The sequence below is a fragment of the Quercus robur genome, chromosome 2 (genome assembly GCF_932294415.1).
Source record: "Quercus robur chromosome 2, dhQueRobu3.1, whole genome shotgun sequence".
Taxonomy (NCBI): domain Eukaryota; kingdom Viridiplantae; phylum Streptophyta; class Magnoliopsida; order Fagales; family Fagaceae; genus Quercus; species Quercus robur.
Window position 1 is genome coordinate 20,742,897 of NC_065535.1, and position 14,194 is coordinate 20,757,090.

A 14,194-nucleotide genomic window follows, 5' to 3' on the forward strand; every position below is an offset into this window, starting at 1 on the left:
CGAGGCTCTAAGTGTCAAGATATAACTCGAGTTTTAGAGGCTCGATTTCTAGGTGGATGCCACATGGCAAAATGCCAACTCAAACAAGGAAACCGAGTCTTTGAGGCTTGATTTACAAGTCCTAAATTGAGTCTTTTAAACTCGAAATGCTAGTTACAAATATACTTTTAAAACGTTGCCAACTAATTATATATTTGGCAATTGGAGTTAATTGCCAATTTTGGCCCGCCAAAAAACAAAAACAAAAACAAAACATACATTTATGAGCAATTTTTTTTACACAACCATTTTTAAAAAACATTCACTAAATTACTGTACATGTATAATATGGTAAGTGTATGAACGGAGATAATTTGGCATATTTAACAAAAGTATGTTTCAAAAAATCGACAAAAAAAAATACAGAAACGTAGAAATAACATAATGTGTATGGTACATATATAATATATTTATATTTTAAAACCTCGCCACAAAAATATAGATATATTTACTATGTATTTTTTAGATAAATACAATTATTCAAAAAGAGTGAACTTACCCCCAAAAAAAATGATTATTAAAAAAAAAAAAAGTAGGCTTGCACTTGCAGATGGCAGATGCAATAGGGTGCATTGGGGTAGATGAATTTTCTTTTAGATGTTACTGTTAGTATTTTGAGTTTTACAATGTTTAAGTGATATGTGCTATCTTTTTTAAAGTCTATCTATTAGGATTATTTTAATCTTTTACTGTAGCTGAATAGTTGGCAAAATTTGCCAAACAGTACAATTTCTGAAAAATTTCAGCTGGATAACACGCGTTCAAACTTATTTAGTTAGTTAGACTTTTTTGGAAGTCGATTTTAGCAAACTCGACTTCCATGGAAAACAAGCACCCCCCATTGCAAATATTTAAGACTGACGTGGATTAAAATAATGAAAAATGCCACCTGGAAGTCAAGTATACTGAAGTCGACTTCCAAAGTCGAGTATCCTACACTCGACTTCCAGCTTAGGTTAAAAAGGGAAATCTGAGTTTAATATAATCTAGTTCACTCTCTCTCCACCATTCACTCTCTACACCGTTCCTTTTCTTCGATAACCTTCTCTCTCTCTCTGGTGTCCCTCTCCGTCCATAGTTGAGTGACAAACATAAACAAATTTTGTTTTTGAGTCCGCTCTCCTCCAACCGCCTCCCTTCGCCACCGTCTTCAATTGCCCATTAATTTCAAGGTGATCCAGTCATTCTCTTCTAAACTTATTTCCTTTGAAATTCTAATTTGATAGCCCTCTGAAATTTAGAGTTCTATTCTATAGTTTAGATTCACTATTTTTAGAATTTATGGATTTGAGTATTTGGAATTTAAGGATATTGGAATTCTGGATTGAAGATGGAGGAAAGAGATGAAGGAGAAGGGAAAAGTTAAAAACAACTTATGCTTTGTAAAGGAAGAAGTTTAGTTCTAGACTGCAAGTGATTGGAGAGGGATTAGTTTAAAGAAACTTACTCTGTAGTTGAGATTCACCATTTTTTTTTTTTGTATGTCTTTTTTTTTTCATGATTTCTGTTGGACTTGCATGTACTCCTTTGGTTTTTATGCAAATTAAAAAGTTGTTACAAATACTCTCCCGATATAGATCCTGCTCCTGCAGCCGCTAAGTTCACTTTAAATTCCTGTTTGTCTGTCTGTTTTAATAAGGGTAATCTTCCAAGTGATATCAAGTCAGTTTGTAAGGAAGATTATCCCCCTTGTTTCGTTTCCTTTATATAATTCCATTGCAGATTATCAAAAAAAAAAAAAAAATCATGCATGCATATCTGTCTTAATATATAAACAAAAGCCCTTGATGAAATGTTAAGATGAAACTGTTAGTTTGGTCATTTACCCTGCAGGCCAACTTTTCTTATTTTGTCTATTTCTCAAAATATAATTTCTTGGGATGTCTCGGCTAGGAGAAATTTCATATGCTTAAATACTGTTGACATGTCCTGTAGCTCAACTCCTCCATTTTTAGTAGGTTTACATGCAAGTAAACATACGATTAGATAGATGGAGCACTCTTTTGATGAATTATATGTTGGATGCTGAAGAGAGAGGGGGAGTGGGGGAGGGGGAGCACATTCAGTGATGCTTCATCTTTGTTGCAGTGATAAGACTAAATTTTAGCCCCAAGTGGCATAACCTTTGCTATATAAATGTTAATTTTTATCTCACTCAAGGAGCTGCTATGTTAATCGAGTTTAATGTCTCTCAACAACTTATAGTGCTTATTGCTCTTAGTGCTTCTTATTTCTTAGAATTCCATATTTAGTCCAACAGTTTACCTTTGTGAAATTTATTTAGTTGCATTAGAATGAAGTCTTTTGTGAATTTTTTGAATTTCTATTAAAGATTGACTTGGGGCATACCTGTCACAAAATAAGATTGACTTAGGTCACATGGTCTATTACCACAAAGGTGATCTCATCACATATTCTCTTTGTCATCATCATTTACCAATAAAAAGAAAGCATCATGTACTTTATCACATTGTGTGCTCATATGCATCCAGACAATGACACCATTGTTCTAGGTAGTATACAACTATAAACGGGTGTTGTTGATAACTCCAGAGTAATGTGATATTGTAGTGCACACTCATCAATTAAATGTTTTTATAAATTCATTGTTCTACATAAAACTTTATGTTTAGTTTATTGTCAAATTAAGTTTTCTAAAGGGCTCAGTTGGATGATCTCTCAATTTTTTTCCTTTCCCCTTATTTCCTTTCTCCAGCAAAGGCTTTGCAATATCTCCATGACCTTGGGATTGTACATAGGGATGTGAAACCAGCAAATATTCTTGTAAATATCTTCCTTAAGTTCTTGATCTTGTTTTCAATTGGTATTTTTATTTTCTAAATTCAGTATCAAAAATTTTATTTTTACTTGAAGGTGGTTAACTAATGTATATGTTCTTGATCTTGCAAACTTTTTGATTGTTTAGTTTTGAATTTTTATTACTTATGAAAGGAGAGTACAATTTTGTTATGACACTAACCAATATTGCACATTTAATCTCTCTATTCAATGTCACTAACCAATATTGTACATTACACAAACCTATTATTTATAGCTAATACGACGCAAACTTTTTGTAGCATGACGATAGATCCTAGACCCATTGATCGTAATGTATTGACGGAACAAGTTAAACATCGATCTGAGTTACTGTGGAACCCTGGGAGATAGGTAATTGCATGAGTTTTCTTGTACTATGCATTCATGCCATAAATACTAAATATTTGCAAAAGATTTTTATCTATTGTTATAATATTTGTAGGATCCTCCTGGCACACTGGATTGTCGAAGTCGCCATGAAGAATTAGCACTTCGAGTTCCTATGGTAGATGATCATGTCCTTGCCATTGTAAGGTTGCTTGGTCTAGAGGGTCTGCACTTGGTCCCATCCATACAGCTTGACCATGCATTGATCACTGCATTTGTAGAGCGATGGCGCCCAGAGACCCATACATTCCACCGATCTCATGGTGAGATGATGATCACATTGCAAGATGTGGAAGTTATCATGGGGTTGCCCATCGAGGGTGAGGCAATGATTGGGCCCAGTAAAAGAACTTGGACAGATGTGTGCTGAAATGCTTGGAATTCAAATTCCAAATGGCCCTCAAACTGTGCTAAAAGGTCAAAGGATTCTGATACCCGCACTTGTCGAAAGAATCAGACAACCACTACCTCCAGATGCCAATGAGATTCAAGTTCATCAGTACACTCGCTGCTATATACTAGCCCTACTAGGGGATATGGTATTTCTTGACAAGTCCGGAGATAGGGTTCATCTCATGTGGTTAGAGTTCATGCAGAACCTTCGTAATCCACGCAAGTATAGTTGGGGTAGTGCAGCCTTATCATGGTTGTACAGACAGCTATGCAATGCAACCGACAAGAAAGCAAAGCAAATTAGCGGACCATTGATTTTGGTCCAATTGTGGATATATGTCAGTTTGCCACATATGTCCCCACAGATGGTGCCCCAACCCGAGAGTGTTTATGGTCCACCACTACCACCAATTCCTCTTGCTATGAAGTAAGTATATATTGCATAATTAGTGTGCTATTATGTATTATGCCACATTTTTATACGTAAACGACTAATGACCATGCAATGTTACTTGCTTGTAGGTGGGCAGGGGCGATGAGTACAAAGAATGCTCCCACGCACATGCTTTCTGCATATCGCAATCAAATTGCCACAACACAGCCCAACCAGGTATAATACTTGTATTTATACGTCCATAACATCTTATGTCCTTCAAAAAGTTTTTCATTGCCCACTATTATGCTATTTTTATGCAAATTATGGGAAAATTTCTGAATGTGGTTGCTTTACTTGGTGGCTTTTGTAGGTTAAGTGGGAGCTATATGGAAATGACTTAAGCCACCTTCCTCCTTCCTCCTAGTTTTCGCATTGAGGGAAGTAACGTATGGAGGTCGATTGTTCCACTTATATGTTTTTGGCTCGTAGAGTTCCACCTACCTGATCGTGTCCTACGACAGTTTGGGTTAAAGCAAGAACAACCCAGAGATGCTAATACCAATCACGATTTGCACAAAATAGATGCAAGGGGAAAGGTAGAGAAAAATTGGTCTGTGGAACATGCAGTCCATATTCAGAAGTGGAATGATCGTGACGAGTACGTTTATTATGCACTCAGGATGGGGGGGTCATGTCACATCATCATCCATATATGGTGTGGTATCGTAGGATCACTCGACTGTATATCGACTGCGCTAACGCTAAGATGGAAATTTTGGTAATGTGCATAAACTTATGTTGTTTTGCATGTTGTGTTTGACGTTATGTATGTGTCGTACTTAATAATGCTGGTGATTTAATGACAGCTTGCAACCCAACTAGTTGTCCTCAACTAGTTCAGTGAAGAATCTTACGAATACAAGTTTATTAAGAAGGCCCTTGAGGATGTGGATGAGGTTGATCGTATCGATGTGCCAGCCAATGATGAAGCAACAAACCAGACTGAAATACCAAATGTAGGGCCCAGTGCAAGCTTAGCTACTCCAGTGACACGTCATCGACCTGCCCCCACCCCTCCTCTAGCTTGCCTGGAAGTCGAGTATGCTATACTCGAGTTTCATAAAAGTCGAGTACCCTATACTCGACTTCCAGGCAAGTTAATTTCTCTTCTACCTGAAGCTTGAAGTTGAGTTCACTAGACTCAACTTTCAATAGAAGTCGAGTTTAGTATACTCGACATCCAGGTGGCATTTTTCATTATTTTAATCCACGTCAGTCTTAAATATTTGCGGTGGGGGTGCTTATTTTCCATGGAAGTTGAGTTTGCTAAAATCGACTTCCAAAAAGAGTCTAACTAACTAAATAAGTTTGAACGCATGCTGTCAGGTTGAAATTTTTCAGAAATTGTACTGTTTGGCAAATTTTCCCTGAATAGTTTAAGGGGCCGTTCGGTAATGTTGTTCTAGTAACGTTATTTGTATTTTTTTGAAATATGTGTGGATAAAAAAGTGTGTAGAAATGCATGTAATGTTGTTTAAAACTGAAAACATGTTGTTAAACCACTCTACCAAACCGGCCCTTAGGCTTTAGATTTTTAATTTTATCATTATTTAACTGCCGTGTTTATGTATGGATTTAACACTTATCCGTAATCGAGAATGAAACTTTTCATTCCAAAATTTTGAGTATTTTTGGTTTGTTTAAGATCCGATTATTTTGTTGAAATTGAAATTTTTTTGTTAAAAGTACTAAAAGTTAGCTGAAATAGAACAGTGAAATCCATAAATAGTACCAAAAAGTTCAATGGGGCCCATGAATAATAGCAAAAATAAGTTGAATAGTAAAATAAGCTGGCAAAATTAATCATGTCAAACGAACACTTTATCTTATATTTGAGAATCAAATGGCAAATGTGAGTTTTTTTAATAATACTATTACTATGTTTTTTCTCACACACTTGGCTACAACTATCCTACGTGATAGACTGTGAGTGGTAGAGAAAAAATTGTAGGTTCATATGATAGTGACAAATAGCTATTTACAATCTATCACATAAGACAAATTTTTTTTTTTTTTTTTTTATGAGATGTCATATAAGACAATTGGGGCAAAGTATGTGCAAAAGTGTGCGGTACTAATATTATTGTAAAAATAATGGATCAAATTATATTTTAGTTCTTAAAATTTGACCTCATAAATATATATATATATATATAATTATATGGTTTAAATTTTTTTTGTAAAGGTACAAAGTTAATCCATTGTACCTTTAGCTGTTATGATTTTTTCTTGTGTAATAAAATTCGATAATGCATGTGGCACTCCATTATAATGATAAGGTCATAGAAATAGAAGGACTAATTTAATTTATTTACAATTTTTTGGAGGACTAAAATAAGATCTGATTTTAAATTTTAAAATCAATTATATGCTTTCATCAAAATTAAATAAAGGGTCTCTTCTCAATCTTCCATTCTTCCAAGGCTTGTTGTTTGAGTTTAGAATAACCATAAAGTTGAGAAGCTATTTGAGGCATCATGGATTCATGGTACTTGCACAGAGCCTTGGCAGCAAGTAGCAACAAAAGTAATGATTCTAAACTTGGAACAAATTGAAGATTAATTGCATCATGAATGAGGCTCAAAATTTCAAATAATTATACAACTGTTTTTTGAAATAAGGGAATCACCCTTCAACATGGGATCTCACAAGGCCCCTGTACCAGCCAGATGGTGTCTCGTATCTTGGATCACAATAGCTCCAAATGTTTTTTGCAGCTGTCCAAAGTATTGTTGTTCAAGGCCCCTTGTTTAAGTAATTGAACGACTCCATTTTGCTCATTCCTAAATCCAACTGTGCTGCCACTGCCAACAGTGATAGGCCTATGAGCTTATGTATTGTAATGCCATCTATGAAGTAATATCTAAAGTTTTTGGCAAATAAATTGAAAGTTTTACTTCCCAAAATGCTAACTTCTTGGCAAGATGGCTTTGTTTCAGGGCGACTCATACAGGACAGGTTGTTAAAAAACTATTCAGTCCCAGTTTACATGCCATTAGAGAGCATTAAACAAAACTGAGTTTTTCTGGGAATGGTCAGACTAAAATTTAACTGACCTAGCTAGATGCTAGTGCCATGTTATTAATTAAGGTTGTGTTTGGGGTAGCTTATATTGGGCAGTTTCTTTTATTATTTAGCTTATTTTTGCTACATTTATGAGTTTCATTGCATTTTTTAGTATTATTCATAAGTCACATTATATTATTTCAGCTAACTTTTAGCTTTATCTACAGTACTATCAGCAAAAAGTTTTCAATTTCAACTAAATAAGCTATTCCCAAACGAACCCTAAGTTTGAGGATCATTGGACATAGGTGACAAGGTGACAATCTTCATAGAAGTGGAAAAACATTTCTGAAATTAATCTTCACATTAGACAGTTACAGCTAAGCATGTTTTACACGAGCAGCAAGATGTCTTTTTGTGCAAGAGGGAGTTGTAAACATGGTATTGCAGAAGCAGTGGGATTTCCTATTCTAAAACAACTCTCAATGGAATTAAAATTTGTCCATAAATTGCTTACAATTGTACAACGTTGAATGTGTTTGTCTTTGCAATCTTCATAGATGAGGAAAAGAGCAGACAGATACACATGCCACACCAAATCTACAAGGCCACATCCTCACATTCATTTTGCCAAATCATATGAAGCTCTAAGGAACTATACATGGAACAAATTTTTACAAGAACTAGTCATCGGGGTCTTCTTGCAGTCCTCCTCCTATTAACAGTCTTCACCCATTTAAAGGATTCACTCTCACCATCTTGACAGTAATTGGCACGCCTTCTCTGGCATGGATTCCACATCTTATCAGAAATCATATTCTCTTCACTGGCCTTGTGCAACTCCATCTTTGTTTGAGTGCCATGCATCTGGATATCAACTTGTGCAGTGCTGGGTGCCATACTGAGCAAAATCTCTGCAGCAATACTTTCAAATGCTTCATCCTGAGGTGATTTATCTACAATATTGTCACTACCTTCTCTCCCAAAAACTGGTTTTTCAGATACTGCCACATTGTTACATTTGGAATTTGAGTACATACTACTTTCAACGTGTTTGACTTCAGAATCAGAATGGGTGGAGGAGACCAAAACTTTCAAACCATCTTTGATGACCTGGGGCACTTCTTCACATTCTGATTGAACAGATTGTCCTCCACCATGGCTTGTCTGAACTGCCTCACAACAACCATCACCAGGTCCAGGAGAATCCTCCAATTGAATGATGATATTTTTTTCCTTACAGCTCTTCATATAGTGGGAGTGTACACTATTGCTTCCATTATCTGAGTCATTTTGATTTTCATCATGATATGCGCTTGTTTGAGAGGCTAAAGGAAATGAGTTCAGGTCTTGCTTTCCTGAAATTGAATTTGATTTCAAGGAAAGGGACCTTTGGATGGCGAATCCTTTACAATATGTAGAATCATGCTGCACAGAATCCAGGGTTGAAGAACCTTGAGAGCAGATGACAGGATTCTTTGGGAAGAAACCCTCAACAATATGACCATTTGCCAGAGCTGGAATTTTCTGAAGACTATCTTCCCCAGAATCTAAAGTATAATATTTCTGAGTCATGAAATTTACGAAGCCCTGGAAAGAAGGAAAATGTAGGAAATACAGAAATAGATCTTAGATAAGCTTTAGACAGACAAACAAAATATACAGTGTGAGCTATTTTTAGCAAGCTAACTGATAAAAAAAGCAACTGCATGGGGTTGGAATTCAACTAGCTGAACACCTGTAAGTTGGATGACTGAATAAAGAAACGTTAGTGTTTCCTGTCGATGTGATGTCTCTCATGGAACAGGCTACATGTTTAGAAGATGACTTCTCCTAGCTTTCAGTTGAAACAGAATTAAATTTCTAAGACCATAGGGAAGGCCAGAAATAAGCACTTCAATTTTACCCCTGAAGAACAATATGGCAATTGGTTGGCTACAGGTTACTAAGTTGAGGATGCACCCAAAACTACTGAACCCAAACCAAACATAACCAACTCATTAACATGTTGGGCAGATTCATGGGAGTGATTCAAAATAACAACTTGCCTGAACCATGTCATTTAAAATCAAAAAGGTGCATGGGAATGTGACCTAAAATCCATTGAGGATGAAAGAATTTGACAATCAGGACAGAGATAAAATGAGCATAAATCAATATCCAAGAGTGGCAGCAGGGAAAATTATATTTCTACAGATTTGTTATGAATAATCAAATAAAAAGTGCCCTCTATCTTATAAACAAAGAACAAAGATATCAATCATTTTTTTCGCACCGACTCCACAAACATTGAATTTCTAAGAATATTTTGGAAAAATTTCACAGATTCAAGGAAAGACGGGTTTCAATTTGCATAACCCATCTAGGAAACTGTGAGGGATAAAGCCCCAAAAAAAAAAATGCTAAATGCAATGTACAGAAATGCTGTGTGTAATGCAGACTTATTTCCTATAAGTTCTAGCAATGAAATCTATGGTCAAAATCATCGTGTAAATGCAGACTTAGTATAAGATCAATCAACCAGTAATGCACTACATGATTCATTATCCCAATTGCTCTGCATCCATGTGTGCACATATGCCATTAATACATCAATGTAATGCTTTAATCATCCATAAATCTACAAAAATTAATTTTAATTCACAAAAGCCAAAGTGTGACTCAAATATAAAACCATGCATAACATGAAAAGATGTTAGGGTATTAAATTCTCTTGCACTTCAGATGGCTTTCATTTTTTTATTTATTTAAAATAAAAAAATAAAAAATAAAATAAAAAAACCTCCTGAGTGATGTAATTTATACCAGAATGATTAATGCAGCCTTACTCAACAAAAATCACTGTAAGAAGGTATAATATGCAAGATCAAGATAAAAACCTGATGCAATACTGTTGGCTTTTCGATGTGCATTGAATACTGGCATAGATCGGACTTGGCACCTGCAGGCAAGTACTTTCTTGGAAAATCTTGTGATGTTTTATTTTCACTGGTGTTATTTGGACTCGGAAAACTTAAAGCAGATCTTTTTATCTCAGTTCTGTAAGCTTTGTCTTCTGAAACTCTGTCACAGTCTTGAATGATTTCTTGACCATTTTCTGAAAGTATTCTTATGTTTGTTTTTGGATAAATCTGCTTCAAACTTGGAGAACCCATTTGAATAGCAGATAAATTTTCTTTGACGGAAGAATCTCCATCTGCATTTGTGGTTCTTTTTAACGAAATGGAGTTTTCATCTGACATTTTGGAACTGTTTGGCTCAATCTGATACTCAGATTCATCCATGCAGTCCTCCGGGAGCTTTTCAAGATCAAAATTTCTGATCGGTTTACTCTGAGCAGTTTGGAGAGTTTCAACCCCTCTGCTATCCATCCATTCTGAACCACATCCTTTATGATCTAATGCATAGAAAGGGTGCAAGGAAAGACTTAGCGACTCATCCTTATAAGCTTGACCAGTAGCATAGGTTGGCCTCAGATGTTTCCCATCCAAAACAGAACCACTGTATCTATCATCTACATGTACAAAACCTTTAGAACTGCAAGCAAGAATTTGGGCCTGAGAGTAAATTCTTATTTCTTGCATTGCAGACTTTTGAATATTGTACAGCTTGTGCAGAGCCTGAACCTGCAGTAGTCATGATTTGATAATATAGACAATGAAATTGGGTGGCGAAAACAATAACATTGCACTCTGGATGGTGTGGAAAAAAGAACATTCCACCTCTATGAACAAAAACACCTCAATATCAGGAAGAGGAGAGCTATTCTGTTGAAAGAGATTACCATCACTGTGATGGTAATTAAGAGTGATGTACTTAATAGTCCACACAAGAATCCATATGAAGCGAGGGAAGAGACATTTAGCCAGTGAAACATGACCTGCTGCTGAGTCATGTCTGTCAACTTGCTTTCTGCAAAGAACTTCCCCTATGGACTTAAAGAACTTGTTTTCATTCATTTGGAGAACGTACAATGTGTTTTTAACAAAACATTGATGCTAGAATAGAGTTCCAAGAATAGACTTGAGAAATTGCCTCCAAACACACAGCCTAATGTTCTACAAGGCCCCCCCCCCCCCCCCCTCTCCTAGCAAACACAAAGAAAATACTCAAACCATCCCATCCCAATTATAGTGATAGTAATAATGATTGGTATGATATATATAAAGTTAAAAAGGAAAAAGATTTTCTATCCTACCCCAAAGAAACAACAGGAATGCAAGCACCAAATATTATAGTTGTGTCCAAAGGCCAAAGCTCTACATGAAAGTTCATGTGTAACGCTACGCTCAAAGACTGCAATTAATATAAATCTAGTCACTATTGGAAGACATCCATGCCATTTTTTTAAATTGGATACATAAAGAAACAATTTCAGAAAGAAAACCAGACATTTAAACTTCCCTATAAGAAATGCCTATTATGTTCACCTAAAATGTTCCAGGTCATTGTTAGGAGTAAATAATTATGCTTTCCTTGTATCTTCTTTTTAGGGATCATTGTCAATGGCATTCATTGTTTCTAATTAACAAGGACCTTTACCACTTAACTCAGTGTCACTAAGTCAGTGAGCAGTCTATAGTGCTTGAACCATCAACAATTCTTTTTTCTTTCTTTTTTTTTTTTTTTTCTCAATAGTTGAATACAATTGACACTCATCTGGGATTAAACCCATTCTGTTATAGTGCACAGAAAAAACTCTGTACCTGTTCCTTGAATAACGCTTCATGTTGCATAATTGTGTTCCGTATCTGATCCATGTTTTTCTTGACAATTATTTGCAGGTAAATTCAGACCCAACAAAGAAGTAGACCTTTGTCAGCAGCAATTGTTTTGGCATTGACATTACTCAGCTCTCTAGCCACAGACCAATAGCCATTCAGGTATTCGAATACTCCCTAACATGTTAAAAGATTTTAGGGAAAACATAAAGTACTTACATAGCAGATATTCTATAAAATAAGGTTGATTCAGCATGTTGTATAGCAATGAGCTAATTAATAATAATAATTCAGTTTGATAAAGTTCAACTCAAGAGCGAAACCAGTAATAGGTGTACAGTTGAGCCACGAGGATCTTGGCCTCGAAAGACATACACTTGATGGTACAATAGCACATGTTAAAAATGTTTTGTTCTAATTGTTCAGAAATCTAACAATATTGAAACCTGGGAGTTACTTTTCCTCTCTCAAAATTTCAAGGAACCACACAGATTTATTTATTAAAGGCCACGTCTTGAAAGAAACAAAAATTCAAATTTTCCAGTAAAGTTTGCACCATTAATAAAAAAAAATAAATAAATAAATAAAACTAAAATCTTAGTTAATATAGAGGCTCTGCATGATTATCAAAATCATTTGGAATTAAAAACAACAATCGAAATTTTAAATTAATTCCAATTATGAGTAAGTTCTAGCTCATTGACCCAATAGATGAGTAGCAGCGATCACATGTAGGAAAACTCTGGTACAATTATTAAACATGCACGGAAAAATATTAGTTAATACATTTGGTGAGAAAATAAAAATGTGCGAGAAGCAAAAGAAATTAAAATGAATTTCATTTTCTCGGGAAACAAACAGAGCATTAAGGAAAAAAAAAAAAAAAAAAAGAGTACCTGCATAAAATAGCAGATCTGATATTATTCAGGACCTTCTTCAATACAGTGACAGTGTTTTTGGGAGGCGGGGGAAGATATTTTCAGACAAAAGAAGATATATCCTGTGTAGTACTGTGCAGTAACAGTAGTACTACGTATTACATTACATAACTAACCGAATCCGATTCAACCTATGAGGAAGAGAGAGAGACAGCGTTGTGATCTAGGATTGGGGACGAGTGAGAGGGAGACACGTGGTGGGAAGAAATCAAAGCCTAGCTCCTGATTGGTTGGCATTTAATTTTAGCAGTTTGTGTACTGTACTTTTGTCTTTTTATCTGGGGTTAAAAGATTCTCGGATTCATATTCTGTTGTGTGTCTCCTGCGATGAACAATGTAAAATGGATCAAATAAAGTAGTAACCGAAAATTGCGGAGAGCAAAAATCATATAAATAGTTTTTGTTTTGCTTTCGTTGAGAGTCGAACTCAAGACCTCCCGCTTACTAAACGGGTGCTCTAACCAACTGAGCTACGAAAGCTTTGACATTCGGTGATCCTATATTTCTGCTTATCAACTCACTTGTAAAATATATTGCTCGTTGACTTGTAAAATTTTCGATGAAAGTTCTGGCTCTTGGATATGATTACTCACTATGATCAAAATTGATTGTTTCAATCTATCAAAAAAAAATTTTTTTGATTGTTTCAACTTTCAAGTATTTTAATATTAGCCTTTTATATTTTCAAAAAATATATATATATATATTAGCCTTTTATTTGTATATATTCATTAAAAAATATATAAATACTAAAACACTTAAAAATACATGATTTTAATTATGATTGTAAAACGTACCGTTAAATTTTCCACAATTAATATATTGTAGTTATATCAAATTCAAATTTTAATCTTCTCAACAAAATTTTTTTTTTCAAATTTTAATTAGTATAATAATTTTCAAAAATAAGATTTATAAAAGCTTTAGGCTTTAATTTAAGGGCACCTAACTATTTCACACATAGCGGCATAGCGCACACACAAAAAAATCGTTACTTTTTTATTATTATAGAGTTTCAATTTATGTAGTCCATTTTTGTTGATTGCATTTTTTATCATCAGACCAAAACACTAATCAGTTTTTGGTGTAAATAAGTATTGAACCCAAAATTTTTTATTCAATTATCAGAGACTTTATCAATTGAGCTAATCTGACCTAAAAATCGTTAAAGCACTTTTAAATTGTGACGGCAAGGAATTTTGCAGACTAGCATAGTAAGGGAAGACAAAATAGTAAGTTAATACACGTTTGAAAGGTTTTAGCAAACTAGCATTTCGAGTTTTAAAAACTCGAGTTGTATGTAAAACTCAAGTCTCAAAGACTCACTTTATACTTGATGACTTGACAAGAAAATGCCACATAGATCTTGAGTCTTAAAGACTTGAGTTTTACCAAATCAAAGCAAAGAACAACAAAGCAGGAGAAGAAACCCAATAGAACATTGAAGGTCCAAC

At 34.9% G+C, this 14,194-nt stretch overlaps 2 protein-coding genes and 1 non-coding gene across 4 annotated transcripts; 1 reads left to right on the top strand and 2 right to left on the bottom strand.

Moving 5' to 3' along the window:
• Positions 1–3,617: 3,617 nt before the first annotated feature.
• On the top strand, positions 3,618–4,439 carry LOC126696057 (serine/threonine-protein phosphatase 7 long form homolog). The gene is made up of 3 exons (XM_050392844.1): positions 3,618–4,066; positions 4,162–4,249; positions 4,386–4,439. The coding sequence occupies exons 1-3, from the start codon at positions 3,618–3,620 to the stop codon at positions 4,437–4,439; spliced, it is 591 nt and encodes a 196-aa protein (XP_050248801.1).
• A 2,967-nt stretch (positions 4,440–7,406) lies between these two features.
• On the bottom strand, positions 7,407–13,042 carry LOC126712842 (uncharacterized). 2 transcript variants are annotated; one of them, XM_050412332.1, is made up of 4 exons: positions 12,699–13,042; positions 11,788–11,938; positions 9,961–10,707; positions 7,407–8,671 (listed from the first exon to the last, which is right to left on the bottom strand). In XM_050412332.1, exons 2-4 carry the CDS (start codon positions 11,839–11,841, stop codon positions 7,769–7,771), a joined length of 1,704 nt encoding a protein of 567 aa, XP_050268289.1. In that variant the 5' UTR covers positions 11,842–11,938; positions 12,699–13,042; the 3' UTR covers positions 7,407–7,768. The 2 variants fall into 2 exon arrangements, with proteins under 2 accessions (XP_050268289.1, XP_050268288.1); XM_050412331.1 differs by having other exon boundaries at positions 11,788–11,979.
• A 104-nt stretch (positions 13,043–13,146) lies between these two features.
• Positions 13,147–13,220, bottom strand: TRNAT-AGU (transfer RNA threonine (anticodon AGU)). The gene has a single exon. It is a non-coding gene; the product is annotated as a tRNA-Thr (tRNA).
• Positions 13,221–14,194: the final 974 nt, after the last annotated feature.